Source organism: Podarcis cretensis, assembly GCF_951804945.1.
Source record: "Podarcis cretensis genome assembly, chromosome: 2".
NCBI classification, from domain to species: domain Eukaryota; kingdom Metazoa; phylum Chordata; class Lepidosauria; order Squamata; family Lacertidae; genus Podarcis; species Podarcis cretensis.
Genome location: NC_137171.1, coordinates 93,977,003 through 93,996,962, shown reverse-complemented (window position 1 = coordinate 93,996,962; position 19,960 = coordinate 93,977,003). Strand labels below are relative to the sequence as shown.

At 42.0% G+C, this 19,960-nt stretch overlaps 1 protein-coding gene across 2 annotated transcripts in view; it reads right to left on the bottom strand.

The window, feature by feature from the left end:
• Positions 1 to 8,343, bottom strand: part of CRBN (cereblon) — a 28,185-nt gene extending 19,842 nt beyond the window's left edge. Inside the window, exon 1 of one of the 2 annotated variants that reach the window (XM_079963695.1) lies at positions 8,201 to 8,343. In XM_079963695.1, coding sequence (XP_079819821.1) covers positions 8,201 to 8,267 — 67 coding nt within the window. In that variant the 5' untranslated portion in view covers positions 8,268 to 8,343. The remainder of the gene's footprint in view (positions 1 to 8,200) is intronic. The other variant, XM_079963696.1, reaches the window with a different exon arrangement.
• Between the last annotated feature and the right edge of the window lie 11,617 nt (positions 8,344 to 19,960).

Here is a 19,960-nt window from a genome sequence, read left to right as displayed (position 1 = left end):
TAAACTATGGGGCCAAGCACACTTTCTTAGGTAGGGCATTCCAACAAACTGGAAAAAAAATATCTTTCTTCTTTGGCCAGAATTTAATTTGAAGGGCTTGTTTAGTTGTGATTCATGTTGCTACCACCATTCTAATCCCCTGGGTTATGGCAAATTAACCTGAAGGAAACAATCCCTCCGCACAATTACATTTAAAAATACACAGCTGCTCAGCTGTTAGGTGAACAGGCAAATTATTTCACAAAAACTACAGTCCATAATAGTACAAGGCCAGATGGAGAGTGAAACACAGTGTGGAGCAGTAGGAGTGCATCATAAAACATGGGCAGCATTTTTTGACTAAGCTGTAGAAAGCCACATCATAAAGTGTAGGTCCGTTCACCCCTTTGAAACAGCAATCATTGCTCTCCAGAATGTAGGTCAAGCTACAAGTCACCATGGTGACCACAGCTCAGCCCTCAAACTCCAAGAAATGCCTAGGATCAAGGGTAGTCAATATGGTAATGTCCGGTTAATGCTGGATTGCAACTCCTATCACCCCTGACTATAGGTGATACAGGAAGTCCAACAATGTATGAAGGACACCACATTACCTAACCTTGATCTAGACCACAAGGATGATGAATGATTCTACCTTGCCATGACACTCCAACATCATTTTATCAATATGAATAGTATTGGCATACCATGATACATTCAACACACAAGGTAAATTAAAATTTACTGTGTTGAAATTTTAAGACAGTCAAAATGACATTTCTTTGCCTGCACTGCTGTTGCAGAAGCAACTATAGTCACATACTTAAGATTGCTTTTGAAATCTTAAAATGCTGGTCTCGTATTTTCTATGCTGTTAGAACACAGAGTAGCTCATCACCAACTTTCACATTTCATAAATAGTTTATCAGGTTTCAATAATTATTTTTAAAGGCCCATTTGCAGAAGGCAATTTTATCTACATTCCATTGTAAAGCTTTCCTTTGAAGCTTGATCAAATGGTGGATGCAACCTTTAAAATGTGCTGCCATTTACTTTTAGCATGAGGTCGTGTTTCATTCTCAAGACCACCTCATGTTAAGCGCTCTTCTGTTTCTCATTTTCACTTATTTTAACACAAAAAGAAGTGGTAGCCTAAGTGTGCTGCATTTTGGCTGAAAGAGCCTAAAGCCTGCGAAGAGCGATGACTCATCTTACTGCAGTGGCACAATGGAAAAAACCCATCACTTTAGCCTATCTTTCTCAGATGCAAGACAAAATACAGATGGATGAAGACACCACACATCTTCCCTTCTATCATCTTAAGATTGAAGTGAAATTACACACATATTTTAAGATATATTAAATTAAGGTAAACATCCAAAATAATTTCCAGAGGGATAGCTGTGTTAAATGTTGCAGCAAAAAATAAGAGTTCACCACAGAGGCTTATGCCACGACCAATTTGTTAGTGTTTCAGGTAACACAATACAGTATGGTTTGCTGTTCTGCAAAACAACATATTTTATTTATATTTGAAACATTTATATTTTGCAGGATATAGATTATGAAGTTCATTTGTCAATAGTCTTGTGATACTGAAGTTCTCCTTTGGATAACTGGGGAACACTAATTGTGAGTCTAACACTTTTGAAAGTCACAGTTTTACAGAAAGGGCACAGCCACAGTCTTGGATTGTACATTTCTACAACACAGGACAGCATACTGAATGGTTGGAGAAAGGTCCTGAAGGTTCATAGCAGTGGGTTATGTGCCAACCTCAGGTAGAACCAGCAAAACTGTTAAAATTATTGTGTGTGTTTTAGGCAAGAACAGAAATGTACTGTATTGAAAAACAGTTAAACAACCTCTTGCATCTGGTTGGGCTTAAAAGTGGATCCCAGGTCACAGATAGTAGATCCCAAAACGCTGGTACTACTGCTCTAATTAAATCATCTGCTCTAAGGCTGAATCTCCCATGTTATCTATTAAACTTTGTTTGGCTACTGGCATCCATGGCATGATGAAGTTTGCTTTCTTCCTGCTCTCTGATGATAGTGCAACAATGATGATAGTGCAACAAATCTATAGAGATGGTTACCCAACTTCCAAATTAAATTGCACTATAAGCAGAGAGCAGGAGAAAAGCAAAGTTCACCATGCCAAGGGTGCCAGTAGTCAAAAATAGTCTACTTGCTCAATACAAATGGTTCAAAGAATAAAGTCAAATTACATACTGAACAGAAAGCCAAGTTGACTTTACTCCTTGCCACGGTTTTATGCAAAAGCAATCCATTTTTCCATATGCAAATAGTATGTAAACTGAGCATTCCTCCCTGAACACTAGACTAATACCAAGAAGTCTTATTAATATCAATTCTACGTATTATCTTGCAGCCAACGTATTACAAGAAAACAGCTGGAAAAACAGGTTTAGTCACAATCTTTCCTCTTTTAGTTTCATTCTTTAAGGATAACACCTACCACAGTATCCATGCAACCAGCCTATTGCATACGACTAAGCAAAGTATGCTGTTTTCTCCCTTCATTTCCTTTTCACCTTTACTTTCTTGCAACTATCTCAATATGCCCAGCTGCTCACCTTGTCATTTCCTCTCTGAAGTATATTGCAAGTGAAAGCTGTTCAGGAAATGCGACTCATTCAACAGAATAATATACTACTATTGCTAACTTGTTTTTAACACATAGTAAGGAATCATTCTGTTCTTAATAAGCAAGGAATCGTTTTGATGTGTAACCTAAACCTATGAAGAAAATTTTTTTATTGTGAACTATGTATTGAATCTGACTGTGCTCAACACCTCATAACTAATTATGCATAACAAAAAACTTAGCAGAAGGCAGTTAGACTTGTCCTGATTTTTTTTTATAAAAATTGAAATGCTTACTTTACTGCTAATGATCAATAACATGTGGCGAAGTAAAAACCCCTTAAACAAAAATGAAAAATATAAAGTCTGAGTTGAGCAGATGCTTATAATTGAGGCATCATCAAAAAGACCCAGCTGTCACCCCTCTACATGGTATGACATTGTACAAATGGGGTAAATGGGGTACAGTGTTCAGCTGAAATCTGGTAGGCCCTGCAAAACAGCAAACAGCCTATGGTCAGTAGCTAGCCCCATCACTGTTGCAGATGACAGAGTGTGAGTGTCAAAGAGTAGTTTTCTACTAATCTCCACAAAAAGAAAAGAGATAATGGTCTATTTTTTCCAATTAGAAGTGGCCAGAATTTTTCCCCTTTTCTTATTTTTCAGTTTGAAACATGCAGAAATTCAGCTCTGCCCTCCTAACAGAGGCTGCCTGAATTGAATTGCTTCGGGTGACAGAACCACCAGTCTTATGACCACAAAATTGTGCACATATAATTTTAAAGGATTAGTAAATGGAACACAGATCTAAGGTAGATAGCCCTTTGAGTCTTCTCTTATCAAAGTAAACCAGTTACAGATAGGTAGCCGTGTTGGTCTGCCATAGTCAAAACAAAAAAAATTCCTTCCAGTAGCACCTTAAAGACCAACTAAGTTAGTTCTTGGTATGAGCTTTCGTGTGCATGCACACTTCAGTGTATCTGAAGAAGTGTGCATGCACACGAAAGCTCATACCAAGAACTAACTTAGTTGGTCTTTAAGGTGCTACTGGAAGGAATTTTTTTTGTTCAAAGTAAACCAGTAATTGTTACCCTAAGCTACCTTCTCTTACCACTACAGCACATCCAACTGAAAGCTATTCAGATAAAATATATATGGCCTGCTACAGACATATTTTAAACAATTTGGGCTTTTAGTTGTTTGTGGTTTTGTTTTTTAACAGAATCAAAATTTATATTGACTACAGAAAACCCTGTATTCATCACAGCCAAATTTATGGCACCTCTTTTGCTCATATGACACTTTCTCTTTAATCACAGAACAATCTCCTCAGCAGCCATTTCAGCTGGTCACTAGAAGAACAATTATGTAACTTAACTTCAAGAAACAGCATACAGTATTCATTTTCTTGTTTCTCTTTCCCTCCCTATTCCTTTTTTACTGAATCTATTAAAGTGAAAGTCCACAGGCCAGGACTCTTGTTCTTAAATCTCTGTACAGTGGTACCTCGGGTTACGAACTTAATTCGTTCTGGAGGTCCGTTATTAACCCGAAACCGTTCTTAACCTGAGGCACGTTTTCGCTAATAGGGCCTCCGTTCTCATCCTGGGGCAAAGTTCTCAACCCGAGGTACTACTTCTGGGTTACTGAAGTTTGTAACCCAAAATGTTTGTAACCCGAAGCGTTTGTGACTCGAGGTACCACTGTATAGTACCTAGAACATTTTGGGTGCTTTGTAAATGATAAATAGTAATTTTAAAAACTATTGTGAACCACTCCTTAGCATATATCATCAATCTTCCCCCCCCTTCCTGATGCCCTTCTAAGATCTCCTTATTGACTCTACCACCTGTGCCACTATCCCATCCATATTTAACTAGTCTGCTCCTTTAAGCATCTTGTTCAAGAAGCTATAGCCACAACAGCAAAACATTCATCAATTAATTGCCAAATGACCTTGCAAGCAGATCTGGGAGAAGGGAGAAAGAATCACTGTTTATCAGTACTCAAACTGAAGAACCAGGGCAAGCCCATCAGTCTGCCATTATACTAAAGCTAAGCAGCTCTGGGTTTGCTCTGAGTTTGGATAGTGGGAACCTATGTAACCATACTGAAAAGTAGAATGTAGCTGTAATATGCAAGAAGCCAATCCAAACCCAAAATCTGCTGGGATGAGTGAGTTAGGATCTGGTAGATCTCCAACACAGTCAGAGATGTGCTAGTGTGAATCCCGAATCCCAGCTCAGGCAAGGCCAGAGCAAGCCCTTCAAAAGGAACAATCTAGGAGCACACAGCAGGACTGGGCAAGATGGAGACTTATGCTGGGGCCTAACTCCGTTCCGATCAGTTCCATGACCTAGCAGTACTCACACCAGAAAAAGGTGCTGTGTGACAAACTCTCCTTTAAAGGTTTGTTTTCTTTGTGCTAGGCTTGGACTGGCTCAGCTAGCAGTAGCCTCACTCCTGGATGGAGTTTGTCTCTAGCGTACTTTCCACTGGCTTAATTTAAACTGGCATAAATTATGTTGGCTCCCCCCGTAGTTACAATTGCTCGTTTAGCAAAGCAAATTCCTGATAATGCATGATAAGCCCAACTAGAAAAGGTGGCTGCTCTGGGGTTGGCCCTTAAGTCAGTGTCACAAATACTTATTCATTACTGCCTAAGACACTTTACCAAGGCAAATTGCAAAGATTTCCAGGCCCATCTGTGCCATTTTGAATCTAAACATATTTTCTCTTCTTTTTCTTTGGAGGCTGCATACCTGCACCATCTCCTACACATCCATTGAAGCAAACTATCATTGCTGCTGCTTCCATTACATGGGGATAGTTTACTGGTATGGTTAGTGCTACTGAACTACCAAGAAAAAACAACACTAACCTCATAAAAAGGGCCTAGCATTGTCAGGGGCCTTTCCCTCAACTTCACATAAAATTGTGTGCTAGTTATTACAGAAATAATAGGCGGGCAACCATACTTCTTACTGCTGTAGATCTCCCTCTCTCCAAAATAGTAGCACAGTCTTCTTGTTTCAGACACAAGCCTACATTGTTTTTTTGTTCCAACGTCAAAAGTCCCCATGCTACACAGCAATCCAGTTTCTCTTCCTACACCAAAAGCCTTTCTTTTGGTAGAATTTTCCAACTGGAGAGAGATTCTGCCGCTTTGAAATATTAAAACATTTTTTAAAATGGTCACATGAAGATTGTGCCACAAGTACATGCATTTATTAAAAGAAATACTCCTTTGCTGCCGCCACTTCCCAAACCATCAGGCTCTGTACTAGAATCAGTGCTATTTAACTTTTTCAAAAATATCTGAATTCAGTGGGGAGCAGTGAGGTAGCCAAGATTTGTTATTCCAATTTATGTAGGATGGTGAAAACTCAAGGGGAAATGTAAAGTGTTCCAAGAGGTTATCCCAAAACTGGACGCAAGAGCAAAAGAGCAAATAGATTTCAATGCGATGGGGGTGGGGAAGTTGGGCTGTTGAATCCTAACTAATAGGCCAATACTTCTCCTCCATGGTATGTGTCAAAATGCAGGTCACTAGCCTCTTAGCAGGTTGATAACTTTTGTGAGCTTATCTAGGTCCCTCATAAAAATTTAAGAACCATCCTGCTGGGACAAAGGTTCATTTACTTCAGCATCCTGTCCTAGTTGGCCACTGAATATTGTGACTATTTAGATTCTCGGTCATTGACAGACAACATCAGAGAGATTAGTTATGGAAGCTTAAAACAACAACTTAAAAGTGAGTGACCTGTTGGAGATACATCAATGGCATCCATCTTTTTGGGAGAAAATGGAATGTGCCGTCAAATCATTGTGTTAACAGTGCAGAAGTGACCTCCCTGGAGCACAAGCCTGGGAAGTATGTGTGGAGGTCCCATGACAAGACCCCATACTCAGCCTCACTGATGGGGGAAAGCAAAACAGTATTTCTGGCACCAGCTTGGCTGCATGAGTTGCCAAAAGTAGGCATACAAGGTGCCATCCAACTATCTTAGGGACTCCACTCTGGATTTTGTGTAAGGTTTACTTCTTAGCCTTATACCCCATATACCCCGGGTGACACACAGGGGACAGATATCACAATCACTTGGGGACATTTGGCTGACTACTGTTTGACAAAGAAAAGCAAATTTGAATACTCCTACTTTACAAGTCTGCACTGTTACTACTATACAGCACAATGTTTACATAGTAGCAGCATATTTGAGAATACTTACCACAAGCCCTTACACATTTTCCCCCTTGTTCCAGTTCCTTAAATCCTAATGGCCTATGTCTCAGGCTGCTGCTTTTGATTCTTATTCTTGTTCTTGGTTCTCACCTCCACCAGCTTTCCAGTACCATGTTGCATATTCTCTTTCTGCCCCAGTGATACGATATTTCCCACCTGACCCCATTCCAAACGCCAGATCCCTCACCACCCAATGTCACAAATACCTATCCATCTTCCTGCCTTTATTGTTTCCTCGCCAAAATATGATACCTCACTATTACTCCAGACTCTTCTTAATCTGTGACTCTGGAAGATTTCCCTTACCCTCCCTTAACACTTCAGTTCTCTGTCCTACCTCAAGTCCCAAGCTCCAATACTCTCCACAATTCCCTACCCTTCCCTTTCTGTCCACAACAACATCCCAGGTCCTTGCCTCAGCGCCCACACTTGCACTTTCCCCTTTCAGTTCCTTCAGGTCACCATCTCCATCTTCGCACTCACCTTTGGAACCAAGGATTGAAGCTTCGGTTCCCTGGCACAACTCCTATGCCTTTAGTGGCACCAGAGAGAGGCAGAAACCTAACTGGAAAAGTCCTTGCATCCTCCTGCGATAAAAAACCCACACATATGTCCACCTGTTTGCTGTGTTGCTTAAGGAGCAGGCAGGAGTGGTTCCAGGTGCTCCTCCAGCTTTATGCAGGCAGATGGCAGCGGGATGCTAATTCCTCCCAACCCAGTCTCACCCTTCCTTGCCTTTGGATTGTGTCAGCTCCTCTCTTGCCCTACTCCAGACACACCCCACTTTTCCAACTAAAGGCCACCCATCCCAGTCCCTATCCCCGCACCCACCGCCTACGCCAAGGGCTCCAGCACCCCATATTATCTGGGTCTCGGCACCACCTCTTCCCCACCCCACCCCACCCCCAATACACCACACACCTTTTCCCTCCCCCAATTCCTGAAACTGCCAGCTCTCACCTCTGCCTTGCCTTCTCCCATAGCAACTCCAGTTCCTAAATGCCCGAGCGCTGCGGTTTCCTTAAGCGTCCCTCCCTTCCCAATTCCTTTGCTTCCGATACACCCACTCCCCTATTTCCTTCCTCTCGTCCCCACAAACCCCTTTTCACCCCCCCCAACTGCCACAAACCCCCGGCCCCCTCACCCCACCCCACTCCTCCAGGAAGCCCTTCGGGGCCAGTGGCTTTTACCTTGCCCGAGTGTTATTGCCCCCACCCCCAGCAGCGCCCCATTTCTTTTTGCCACGCACTAGGCGCCGCCGCCCCCGCCGCCCAAATATCTCGGGAGACTTCGCACGCCCCTCTGCCTCCCCCGCCGCCCACCCTTGAGGGGCCCGCCCGCGCCGTGCGCCGGGAGCGACCATTACCGGGAATGAGCTGCAAGTGGTTCCCCATGTTGTTATCCTGTTCTCCGCCTCCTTCGTCTGCGGCCATCGCTGTTTACCCGGAGAGGAGCCTGGGAAGGCGCCGCGAGGAGGGAGGGAGAGGAGGGAGGGAGGCGGCCCTTGCAAGGGGAGCTGCGAATCCGGCGGGGGCGGCAGCGGCTTCTAGCGACCCGAGGGAGCGCTGCACCTTCCTTGCTGCTGCTTCTTCCTCAGAAATGCTCCCCAACAGCATTGGCAGAAATTGCTCCCAAACGGCAATCCCCGCTTCCCCTCTTACGATAGGAACCGGGGGGATGCAAAATGAAAAAGACAAAGGGCGCTTGAGGACGTTTCGGCATTGCACTGCGCGGCCTTTTCCTTTCTAAAGAAATCTAAAGAAGTGGTGCTTTTGGGCCACCAAACCCATAGGGAATCCCATAACTCTTTTCTGTCTGTGGAATGTTCTTCGCTACACACCCACACCCCGTATTACTTCTGTGCCATTGCAAGACTGCATCGCAGACAGAAACCCAACCGGGGACGCTTTTCGCGTTGGAGGCACTTCCCCTAGTTTGCCCACTAAATTCCTGGAACTCACAAAAAGGCAAGTGTGTTTGTGTTGGGGATGGTGGTGTTGGACAGTGAAGAAACCCTAAATGTGACATTGTTCAATTACTTTCTATGTTGCTTCTGAAGCATGCTTCTTCAATAGCTATTTCATTATCCTCTCTGACACTCTGTGAGGCCAGGGTTGGGATGCTCAGGCCCAGGGGCCAAATGTGGCCCTCCAGTTCTCACCCCTCCTGGATGCTTTTGCCTGGCTAGCAAATGTTTCCTTGAACTCTGATAAATGCTTTCTGACTGCCTGAATGGAGGATAGATAGAGAAAGGTGTGCAACTGTGTGTAGGAGACACATTTATTGTTCTGACCACATCTACAAGTTCCATCCACCCATCACTGGCATGCGCCCCAGAAGGGAATGTGGCCATTGCTGCAGTGAGGTTAAGACTCCCATTTTAAAGATGCAGAACTGAGGCTGAGTGAAAGGCATGTGATTTGCCTGTGGCTATTTAGGAAGCTGATGACTGAACAGGCATTTCCAGCACACCGGCTTTCTATATTTCCATGCGTAGTAAGCCGAGGACTAAAGGACTACTGGTAGCAAAGGTGAAATCTGTATATGGCATAGATGCCCCCCCCCTTACTAATGTTCTAGCTACAGATACTCAAAATAGTTCAGACCATATTTTCCCACCATGAGATATTGCAGGAGCACTACCACCATGCAAATATTTGGTAAAAGATTAAGAAATGGGTCTCCAAATGCATGTTTGGGTTAAAAGTGGGTCTTGGGTCCAAAAAGGTTGAAGATTAGTGAAGGCATTGTCGGAAATCAAGCCTATATTGGGAGTAACTGGCAACACTCCCAGGCACCCGGCTTGGTCTCCTGTTGACCTCCCTGGCTGCATTCCCCAGCAAGATCCAGGCTAGGTCTCGATAGGCGATTCTTCTCAGCGTGGGAAGAACACCCCCCCTCCCTCCTGCACTCCCGGCAGGGAAAAGGAGATAGACAGAAACGTATTTACATGCTTTTATTTCTGTCTTTGAAGCATTACAGAAAACATGACTGCTCTCTTCAAGCTCCAGCAGTCGAGTGACAAAGACTTCCTGTACTTCCTGTACAAGAGCAAGAGGAAGAGCTCATATTACACTCTGAGCTAATTCTGGTGCTTCGCACTGTGAACTGACTGTCCCTCTGTTTCCCACGGACAGTCCCAACATCATGTGATGTTTTCAAGCTAGCAGTTTGCAGCTGCATTGCATCCATATCGTAACAGGCATATCATCTGCCTTGTCACATTGGTTTTCTAAACATATGGGTCTTCCTTCCTTCCTTCATGCCATGTCATTTGTCACTTGAAAGCTAGCTTTGCATCCCTTTTCTAACATAACATAGACCAGAATAACTCACCAAGAAAAAAATGTGTCATCATTTTCTGTGTACTAGAGAGATCAATAGGCGTGGGGTGGGGTGGGGGGAGTTGGCTCACAAATAAATATATCAGCATTTTACACATATAACTGCCCAGTCAAATACTAGCTAGATATTTAGCTAACTGCTCTGTGGATGTAAGCCTGGATTTGACGTCTGAGCATTGGTATTTGGAGATCACTCCAATTTATGAATGCATTCATGTGTATACATGCAAGAGAATAGAGTACATTGCTGGGTTCCTGGTGCTGACCGATGACAGAGGTGGGCAAAGCCATTTGATTACCAGAGGTGCACTTGGATGGTATATTCCAACTCATTCGCTGTGATTATCCAGAGGACCACTGCCAGTTGACCCCTGTGTTATAAAGGCCCAGCTAGCCTCCACTGGAAGTCGGGCATTTAGTGTCATTCTTCCAGCAAAGATTTGACAGGTACCCTCGCTTTTGACCTCAGTAGTCTCTTGAAGACCTTATCATGTAGACAGACTTATGTAACTGTTCAAATGTTTTGATTTTTCGGTCATTTAAGAGTCTATTTCTTACTGCTATTATATTTCACTCTATATATTGCTGCACACCATCATGCTATATTGTTATAACTGGCAGCATATAAATACTTTTATAAATGTTGCAGTAGACATGCCGTTGAAGAGAGCAAAAATATAGTGGGCACAACAGAAACCTGATGGAATGGAAAGAACCAGTCAGATACAGTTATATTTCCTGATACAAACTCTGTAGAAAGATCAGTGGAGATGGAGGTGGTGTCTCTCTGTTTGCCAAAGAGGGCATAGAGCCCAACTAGCTAGAAATCCCAAGAAGGGCAGACTGCTCCACAGATTCATTGTGGGTGGTGATACCATCCCTCATGCATACTGGGGACATTCTGTTGTGACACTGATCTGACTCAGCTGGTACAGCACGAGACTCTTAATTTCATGGTTGTGGGTTCGAGCCCCACATTGGGTGAAAGATTGCTGCATTGCGGAGGGGTAGCCTAATGATCTTCATAGTCTCTTCCACTCCGCAAGTCTATAATTCCCCTGAGCCAAATGTTCAGGGGGATCTTGGGAGGCTGAAGGAAATAAAGCAGGCATCTAAAATAGAATATTCTCTAGTAATAGCAGTTCACTTGGGAACATGATTGCTGCTGTCCCCAATACTATGTGGTCTCACCTGTTGTGAGAGTGATCCCACAGTGGGGCAGAATTCAGATTGTCCCTGTGCACCCACAAAACTCCTTCAACATAGTCTCCCATAATTATAGCAATCAATTTGGCAACATGTTAATTAATAGCTTTTAAAATGTATTTTCTATTACAACTACAAGCAGGGAAGAGTATCCGTCATCTTCTGAATTTTGGATCTCAGTAAGAGGACAGTGACATTTAGTAGATGAAACTGAGACACTCTTTCAACACTCATTTTCATTTAGTAAGAAATCCAGCAATCATCGCATAGAAAATATGCTCTATGGTTAATTAGCATCAATAGTTTGAACATGTGCATGTGTTCAAACATGAAACAAATTGCAACAGTAAACAGACCTAATCATAACAGATTGCAATATCAGACATAAGGTAATCCCTGATGCTTTACTGACTGACTGAGAACCATGCAACAAAACTGCTAGGTTTGCCAGCGCTTCTCCTCTTGACTATATTAGATGACGGGCATGTTTATAATCTAACTCATTACAAAAGAGATGAACAATTCAATTCTAGAGAGACACTAATTTAAATTATTGCTATGCATTCCCACAAGTCACAGCATTCCAAACTGTTCACTACGTTTTCTTTTTAAAAGAGGCAAAATGAAGTTTGAGAGGAGAGCTAGTTTGAACCCCTCATGTGCTTGGAAGGGAGTCAGCTTTCAGTCCAGGCTCCTGATGTGCTCTTGAGGTAGCAAGCATGTGCAAGCAGTCTGTCACAGGTATAGCTTCTAAGAACACAAGAGCCTGCTGGCCCATCTAGTCCAGTTTACTGTTCTCAAAATGGCTGACCAGATGCTTGTGGGAAACCAGCAAGCAGAATTCGAGCACAGGAGCCCTTTCCCCTCCTGCGGTTTCCAGCATTGCTGCTTCAAACTTTGGAGGCTGAGCTTAGCCATTGTAACTAGTCGCTTTCAATAGCCCTCTCCTCCATGAATTTGTCTGTAATTTTACATGCCACTGAAAATACAAGGTGCTTTGAGTGATGATGGCCAGCAAACAACATGGTTTTCAAGGGCAATTAGACAAATCCATGAAAGAATCAGGCTATCAATGGCTACTACTATGCAATTTCTGGGATCAGAGGAAACAAGCCTCTGAATACCAGTTTTTGTGAAATGGCAGTTGGAAAGACCTATTGTCCTCAAGTCTGCCTCATGAATCTCCAATAGGCATCTAGTTGGCCACTGTGTGAAATAGGTTTCTGGACTATATAGGCCTTTGGTCCTAATCAAACAGGGCTTTTATTATGAGTGGGATGTGCAGCATGGTGATATTTGGATATGCCAGCTTGTCTCATATGACTGGTTCCCTATATGCACATTTAGGAACTCTGAATGAAAAGCCAGAAATCTGAACCTGGACTCACAATGAGCATAAAATTGAGTTAAATAGTTCTGATGGGGTATAAAGATAGGAGACGGGAGGGAACAGGACTACCAGTCTTCCAACAGGGATGGAGAATGAGACTTTGATGGGAAATTGCCTTTCTATCCCACTACTGCCTACGCTTGAGTAGCCATGGCTCTCCACCTCTCAGGCTTTCCTCATCACCTGCTTTTTGACACTCAAATCCAGGACTCTCTGCATGCCAAGCACAGGGGTCTACCATTGAGCTATGGTCTCTTTCATGGGTGGGCATTGATTCTCATTCTGAACTCTGATTGGTGAAGCTTAGCGTGTAAGATCTGCTAGAATCCCAGCATAAGGTAAAGGTAAAGGTAAAGGTAAAGGTACCCCTGCCCATACGGGCCAGTCTTGACAGACTCTGGGGTTGTGCGCCCATCTCACTCAAGAGGCCAGGGGCCAGCGCTGTCCGAAGACACTTCCGGGTCACGTGGCCAGCGTGACGAAGCTGCTCTGGCCAGAGCCAGAGCCAGAGCCAGAGCCGCACACGGAAACGCCGTTTACCTTCCCGCTGGTAAGCGGTCCCTATTTATCTACTTGCACCCGGAGGTGCTTTCGAACTGCTAGGTTGGCAGGCGCTGGGACCGAGCAGCGGGAGCGCACCCCGCCGCAGGGATTCGAACCGCCGACCTTTCGATCGGCAAGCCCTAGGCGCTGAGGCTTTAACCCACAGCGCCACCTGCGTCCCAGAATCCCAGCATAGAATTTATTAAATGGCTAAACTCCCTGATGCTTTTCATATATCACAAGAAAGAAGGCAGCACATAGGGAATGAAGAAGAAGAAGAAGAGTTTGGATTTGATATCCCGCCTTTCACTCCCTTTAAGGAGTCTCAAAGTGGCTAACATTCTCCTTTTCCTTCCTCCCCCACAACAAACACTCTGTGAGGTGAGTGGGGCTGAGAGACTTCAAAGAAGTGTGACTGGACCAAGGTCACCCAGCAGCTGCATGTGGAGGAGCGGAGACACGAACCCGGTTCCCCAGATTACAAGACTACCGCTCTTAACCACTACATCACACTGGCTCTCCAATGGGGTTATTATATTTTTGTACACAGTTATAGCTATTGCTTCAAGTTAGTGATTTCTTTTTATTGAAAGTTTTTAAATCTGTACAGAATCTGTTGTTCTCAGGACTGACAGATCAGTGAGTTGTCTGACAGACATTGTATACAACAACAAAATGATATAAAACAAAATTGCTAATACCTCACCTAAGAAATGCTAGTTCTAAGTGGATGGCACAGGTAAGGGTCAAATGGAGATACCAAACCACCACCAAAGACTGTCTATAGATTTATTTATTTTTTAGTATCTGAAAACCTCATTTTCAATAGGTACCAGGAAGGAATATTTAATCTCTATGAGTGATTTGCAAAAGACCAAAATGTTTGAGCTCTGAGCCAGGAAGCCCTTAACTTAAATTCTGCATCAATCTAGCCCACTTTTGTTTGCCATATATGGATAATACTAACTTACTGTACCTTGCAGGGTTATTGTAAACATTACTAACAGATTTGAACTGTGTAGTGTAATACTAGCTGCAAGAAGCAGGTTTCTTTCAAAGCTTTCTGCATTTTAAAAGCTTGCATTGTTTTCTGTATCATTATTGATTCAACGTGGAGTGATTATATAGATAGGATAATAAAGAAAGGAAGATATCAGATGTCTTCTTCTGTCAGCTTGTGAGCCAATGTGACTGAAAGGTATTGATTAGTTCCAAAGATTCTATTATCCCAAGACCTATTGAGTTTTTACTTACCTAGTATTTGCTGTAATCCTCCACAGAATTTTCCAGGAAATCTGGTATGTTATATCTTAAAGGTCTTAGGGTTGAATCGTTTCATATACTTCTTTACAGTGCTCATTGGCACTTGGCAATACCAGCCATCACTACTTTGACAAACAAAGGTGGAAGAAGTTACAGTAAGAAGAGAGGGGTTGGATGGATGCTTTTTATATTCTGTCCTTCACATACTTGTACTGCTGCGTACTTCAGATGTGGAATAACAGAATTATGTGGCATCAGTCTTCAGTATCAGCTTCCATAGTTAAGAACCTTCTTCAACAAACATATAAAATGAGCAGTGAGGACAGGCAAAATAACATTGCTATGTAAGACATTGACCTGGTTTGCATGTCACGCTAAGCCAAATCATGACTTAGTGCAGATGCATGAGTGTGCAGATTACTAAAGAGGAGATCAAAGCTACTTTGTCCTCATTGATCATTCTGCTGGTCTACTGAGCTAGGCTATGGTTTGGTGTAGCATGCTGACCAAACCTGGCTTGTGGTCTAACTCTCCTGAATAAACCAGGAGCTGTAAACAGTAAGACAAACGTTGTGGTTAATCTGGACATAATTAAACCATAAGCCTGTGTTTGGATGACACACTAAGCCAAACCATGGCCCAGTGCATTGCTGCAGGAGAATGACTGAGAAGGAGCAAAATGGCCACGGCCTCCCATCTAGCAGTTACATTCTTCCACATTTGCACTAAGCCCTGGTTTAAGCACCAATCAAAATGGAGGGAGTGGGTGAGACCCCACACAATATATACACGACAAAAAAAACAACACATATATTCGTGAAATATGTTATTCTTAGGAAATAACAAATTATTACTAATAATAGTGCTCTATTTGACTATCACTCAATCGGAAGTCAGCACAATAAGGTGCTTTTTGGCAATTATATTTAGCATCTCTATCACATTTCTTTGTGAATATTTAAAGGAACACTCTGATATTTGTGAAAACAATGACATTGAATCAAGTAAGTCAACTTTTGTCTTTGTTTGGCAGGAAGCTTAGTTGGAAGGCATGGTGATCTAGTAAAGTTTGCAATATCAAATATTCTGTTTGAGTAGATGGCTCGAGCAGAATTAAATACAATCAAACTGCAGAAAATGAAAGCTTCTTACATTTACTGTTTTTAATTCTAACCCAAATACTTCTGCAAATGATTTTCCTCTTTAATCACCAAGAGACTTTTATCACAGCTTGAGTTACTGAATGATCTATGTTTAAATATCAGCTGATGATAGTTGAAATAATACAGCTTAAATAGCTTCTTATATTAGCACACTGGATGCTAGAATTTTTGAAATTATGTGTGACTTGTAGCTTTGAAGACAGGAAGGCCAGTGGTGTTAATGAACCATTAGAAGGTTTTTTATCTATGGCGCTTCTGTCGTTCTCCATTAAAAACAACAGGAAAATAACCAAAGGTGATATAGAAGACTACAATTATTTTCGGGAAATTGCCTTTCCATGCTTTTCTTTTCCTCCAGAGTACTTTCCTTTTGTTAAACTTTCTAGAGAAAATAGGTTACCTTTCTTCACTTACTTCCTGTTGGAGATAAAAAGCAAGTTAACAAAAAGAATTTGTTCCCTTTCTTTTAGAAATGGAACTGTCTTCTAAAGCTGCTTTCAATATTTAATCTTTTGTTTTATTTTATTTTGGCCACGGGACATATAAATGACCAGTAAGATTGCTTACTCAGAGAGACAATGCCCCTGTGACTCTGGACCAGGCATAGGTAAACTCGCCCCTCCAGATGTTTTGAGACTACAATTCCCATCATCCCTGACCACTGGTCCTGTTAGCTAGGGATGATGGGAGTTGTAGGCCAAAAACATCTGGAGGGCCAAGTTTGCCTATGCCTGCTCTTGTCAAATGGAAACAATAGAGCATGTGCTTCTCCAGTGCCTATATTATAGAGACATTTGTACTAGCCTCATCTTACCATCACTGCATAAGTACCCAGGCTGAACAGGACAATTTGATACCTCTCTGCTGCTTTCAGATACCAACCCTGCTACAACATATAATGTTGCCAGATTCTGCACAGCAGCTTTCAAAATTTGTCGGATGATGACCTGTTCCACAAACTAGATTTAATGAAACTTGCATCAGAGTGCTCTCTGAATTGATAGTTGTAGTCTTTTTTTATACTAACCTTTTATGCTCTTCCACATATGTTTAATGCCCCTAACCCTTCTTATAGCTTCTTATAGTCTTTTAGATATACCTCCTGTTTTAATACTTTTTAGCTTTCCAAAACGTTTTACAGATTCTAAATGATGGTACCCCCACCTTACTTATGCTGGTCTATGACCATAATAAAGATTTGATGATGATGATGATGATAATGATAATGATATAAATGACTTACAGCTTCAGAAATCAAACACTTATTTATACAACACATAACTCAACAATTTGCTACAACAAGATACAGTGATGGTGACTGTATTTATTATGTACTATGCAGAAGAAGAGAATGTGGGATCTCCTCCACATTATTAAAGTTTTTGGCTGTTATGATTGCCTTGGGTAGCTGTAACTGCCACACAATTGGAATATGACAAGGGATGTAAGCTCTGAAGTAATCTGATTTCACATTTTCAGAAAGGGTGGGCTTTGTTTTAATACCGTTTCTTGTTGTATTGTAATATAAGAAAATAAAAAAAAAGTAATCAAAGAAGCCGTGAATCTCATGCGGAAAATGTGAACTACAGTAACTAGGAAATGATGCCCACTATGTTATCATGAGAACCTGGCCTTCACGCATTATTCTTTTACATTAAGCTTCATACAAAGCATATGCAAAACTATGAAGAAAAAAAACCAACAGAGTAGCAGGCCTAGGAGTTACTGTCCTTTGCTTCTTGGGATATTCCACAGATGTGGTTCAGATGTGCTTTTGTGATGCATCTGATCCCTTGTTTCTGTCTGTCTGATCCCTTATTTGTTTAGCAGGTTTCAAGGGAAACTGTCGTGCCAGTAGAGGTTGCAAGAATGGCCAGTTAACCTCCTCTTTTCAAAAGACAGATGTCTGGGGAAGAAATCAGTAATACTTGAAATAGTAGCTCTCTTGAATAAACTTTGCCACCTGATAGAAGACAGGCAGAGCTGCAATTCTTGCCTGCCTCATCTGCATATTCCCACCTTCTTACTGGACAAGAGTGTGGTGACAAGATAGGGGGATTTCAGATTTCAGTTCTTGGCAAATTCAACAAGTCTACTGTTCCTATTGCTAAACGCTAGGTGGCAGGGTCCGTCAGAAGTTCGTCAGTTACTCACCTAGCAGAAGCAGCTGCTCTGCATAATGAGATGGATGTATCATAAAACATGATTAGATCATAATGCAGAAATTATTTTTATTGCACACGGAACTAAAATGCTGTTAAACCCGATAGTTACAATTTTATGCCCTTCGCACTCTGCTCTCAGCTGCCTATTTTGCATTGTCTGGTCTTTCAATAATATTTTATTTCCTAGAAAAGAGACCGCTTGATGCCTTATATCCCTGCCCAATCACTGAGGTCACCGAGGGAATTGCTGTTAGCTGCAAAATAGTGCGATAAGTTTGCAGAAAAAACCCGACAATGGAAATATGTGGAGCAATCCTATGTTTACCCAAAATAAAGTCCCAGTGTATTCAATGGATCTTACTCCAAAGTAAGTATGCATACAATTGCAGGCATAGGTTTTTATAAACCAAAACAAATTTTTCCTGTTTTATTGATGTTTATATTTTTATGACGTTTTACTGTTTTTATCAATGTGTTTTATCATAAGCCACATTGGGATTTATTTATTTTATTGGATTGAAAGGTGTGGTATGATCAATGCAGAAAATAAATCACCTAGTGTATCCCCACATGAGAACAACTCACAAAAACAGACTGGTGGTGAATGATAAAGAAATAATCTGGAATTTATTTTAACGGAACGATACACATTTATAGTAGAAGCTGGCTTCAGAATTTGAGAATATGGAAATAGAATAGGGATACAATGTGGTGGTTGAAGATACAGCAGAATATCTCCCAAATCCCAGCTGATCCAGAACCCAAACAGCTAAGCTGAACCCAGCAGATCATGAACCAGTGCAAGCACTGAAAAAGTGGTGTTCAAGGGACATGCCAGGGATGTGATTTAGGCTGGATCAGCTTGGTCATGTGACCTGGTAACTCACTGAAAGTTAAGTCAGCAAGAGGGTGGTGTAACTCAGAACACTTTAAAAGACTTGTTCTCCCTCTGTTAGGCACAGGCTGGCCAGCCAGCAGTCCTGCGGCTGAATGGAGCTTGGATTGGATCTGGGGTTTGGATCTGGTGCTTTACTCCAGCTTATTGTGCATAGAATTGCTCCCTGAATCTTTGCAAAATTTAGAAATATAAAGGGATTGCACCCAAACATTTAGCCACCAGATGGTGCCCATGCTTTTTCATTTCATATGCGGAGATGTTGAATCACTGCCATCTTATTCAGAGAAGGGTTGTGCCATAAGCATTTCAAACAGAAGCATTTGGAAAAGGATGTGTTAAGAGTGTGTGTGCGTGCGTGTGCATGTGACACACCCCTAACAAACAGCTGCACTGTACCTGCAGCTCTGAGACGAACGGGGTAAACCTCTGCTATGTTACATGTCTGCAATTTCAGCAGAGTGAACCCTGTCACCGACACATTTTATAGCTTTTTAATGACATTTTAGGGAACAATTAAGAAGCAAGACCAAGTCTTGCATGTAGGAAAGCAAGATTTCTAAATGCTTAAAGCAGGGTTAGGCCATATAAAGTTCACTAATTTAATATACCTCACTTCCAAATTGCTCTCAATCCTCTTTTTCCTATGTCAGTCTATCTTGATTTTTTAAAAAAGTTTCTGCTGGGGTTTTCAGCTTTCTTCAAGAGACAAGCAGAGACTGCAGCTCTTGAACGTCTTTCCCAAACACCTACTTTTAATTCTTTTAAATGCATTCAAATACAGGCAACCCTGATTAGGCCGGGAGTTATATATATAATCTTTATTATGGTCCAACAACCCATAACATAGATACAGCATAAAATAAAGACTTGTATAGACAACCCCCCCAGGGAAGGGAGACCGAAGCGTTATTCATTTAGCCATGGGTATGTTGATCTTTGATCCATATGACTACTGAAATAAACTTTGCCACGGCCACTGTGATATCATTGGACTTGTCGTCCAGAAGATATTTGGTATAGTAGGCTTTGGATTGACCTGGCTGATTTGCCAATAGTGGTTTAATCAATAGTTCCCTCGCTTGATCATATTGTCCACAATGCAATAAAATATGCCTCATGCAGTCGACATCCTGAGAGCCCACACAGATCCTGTT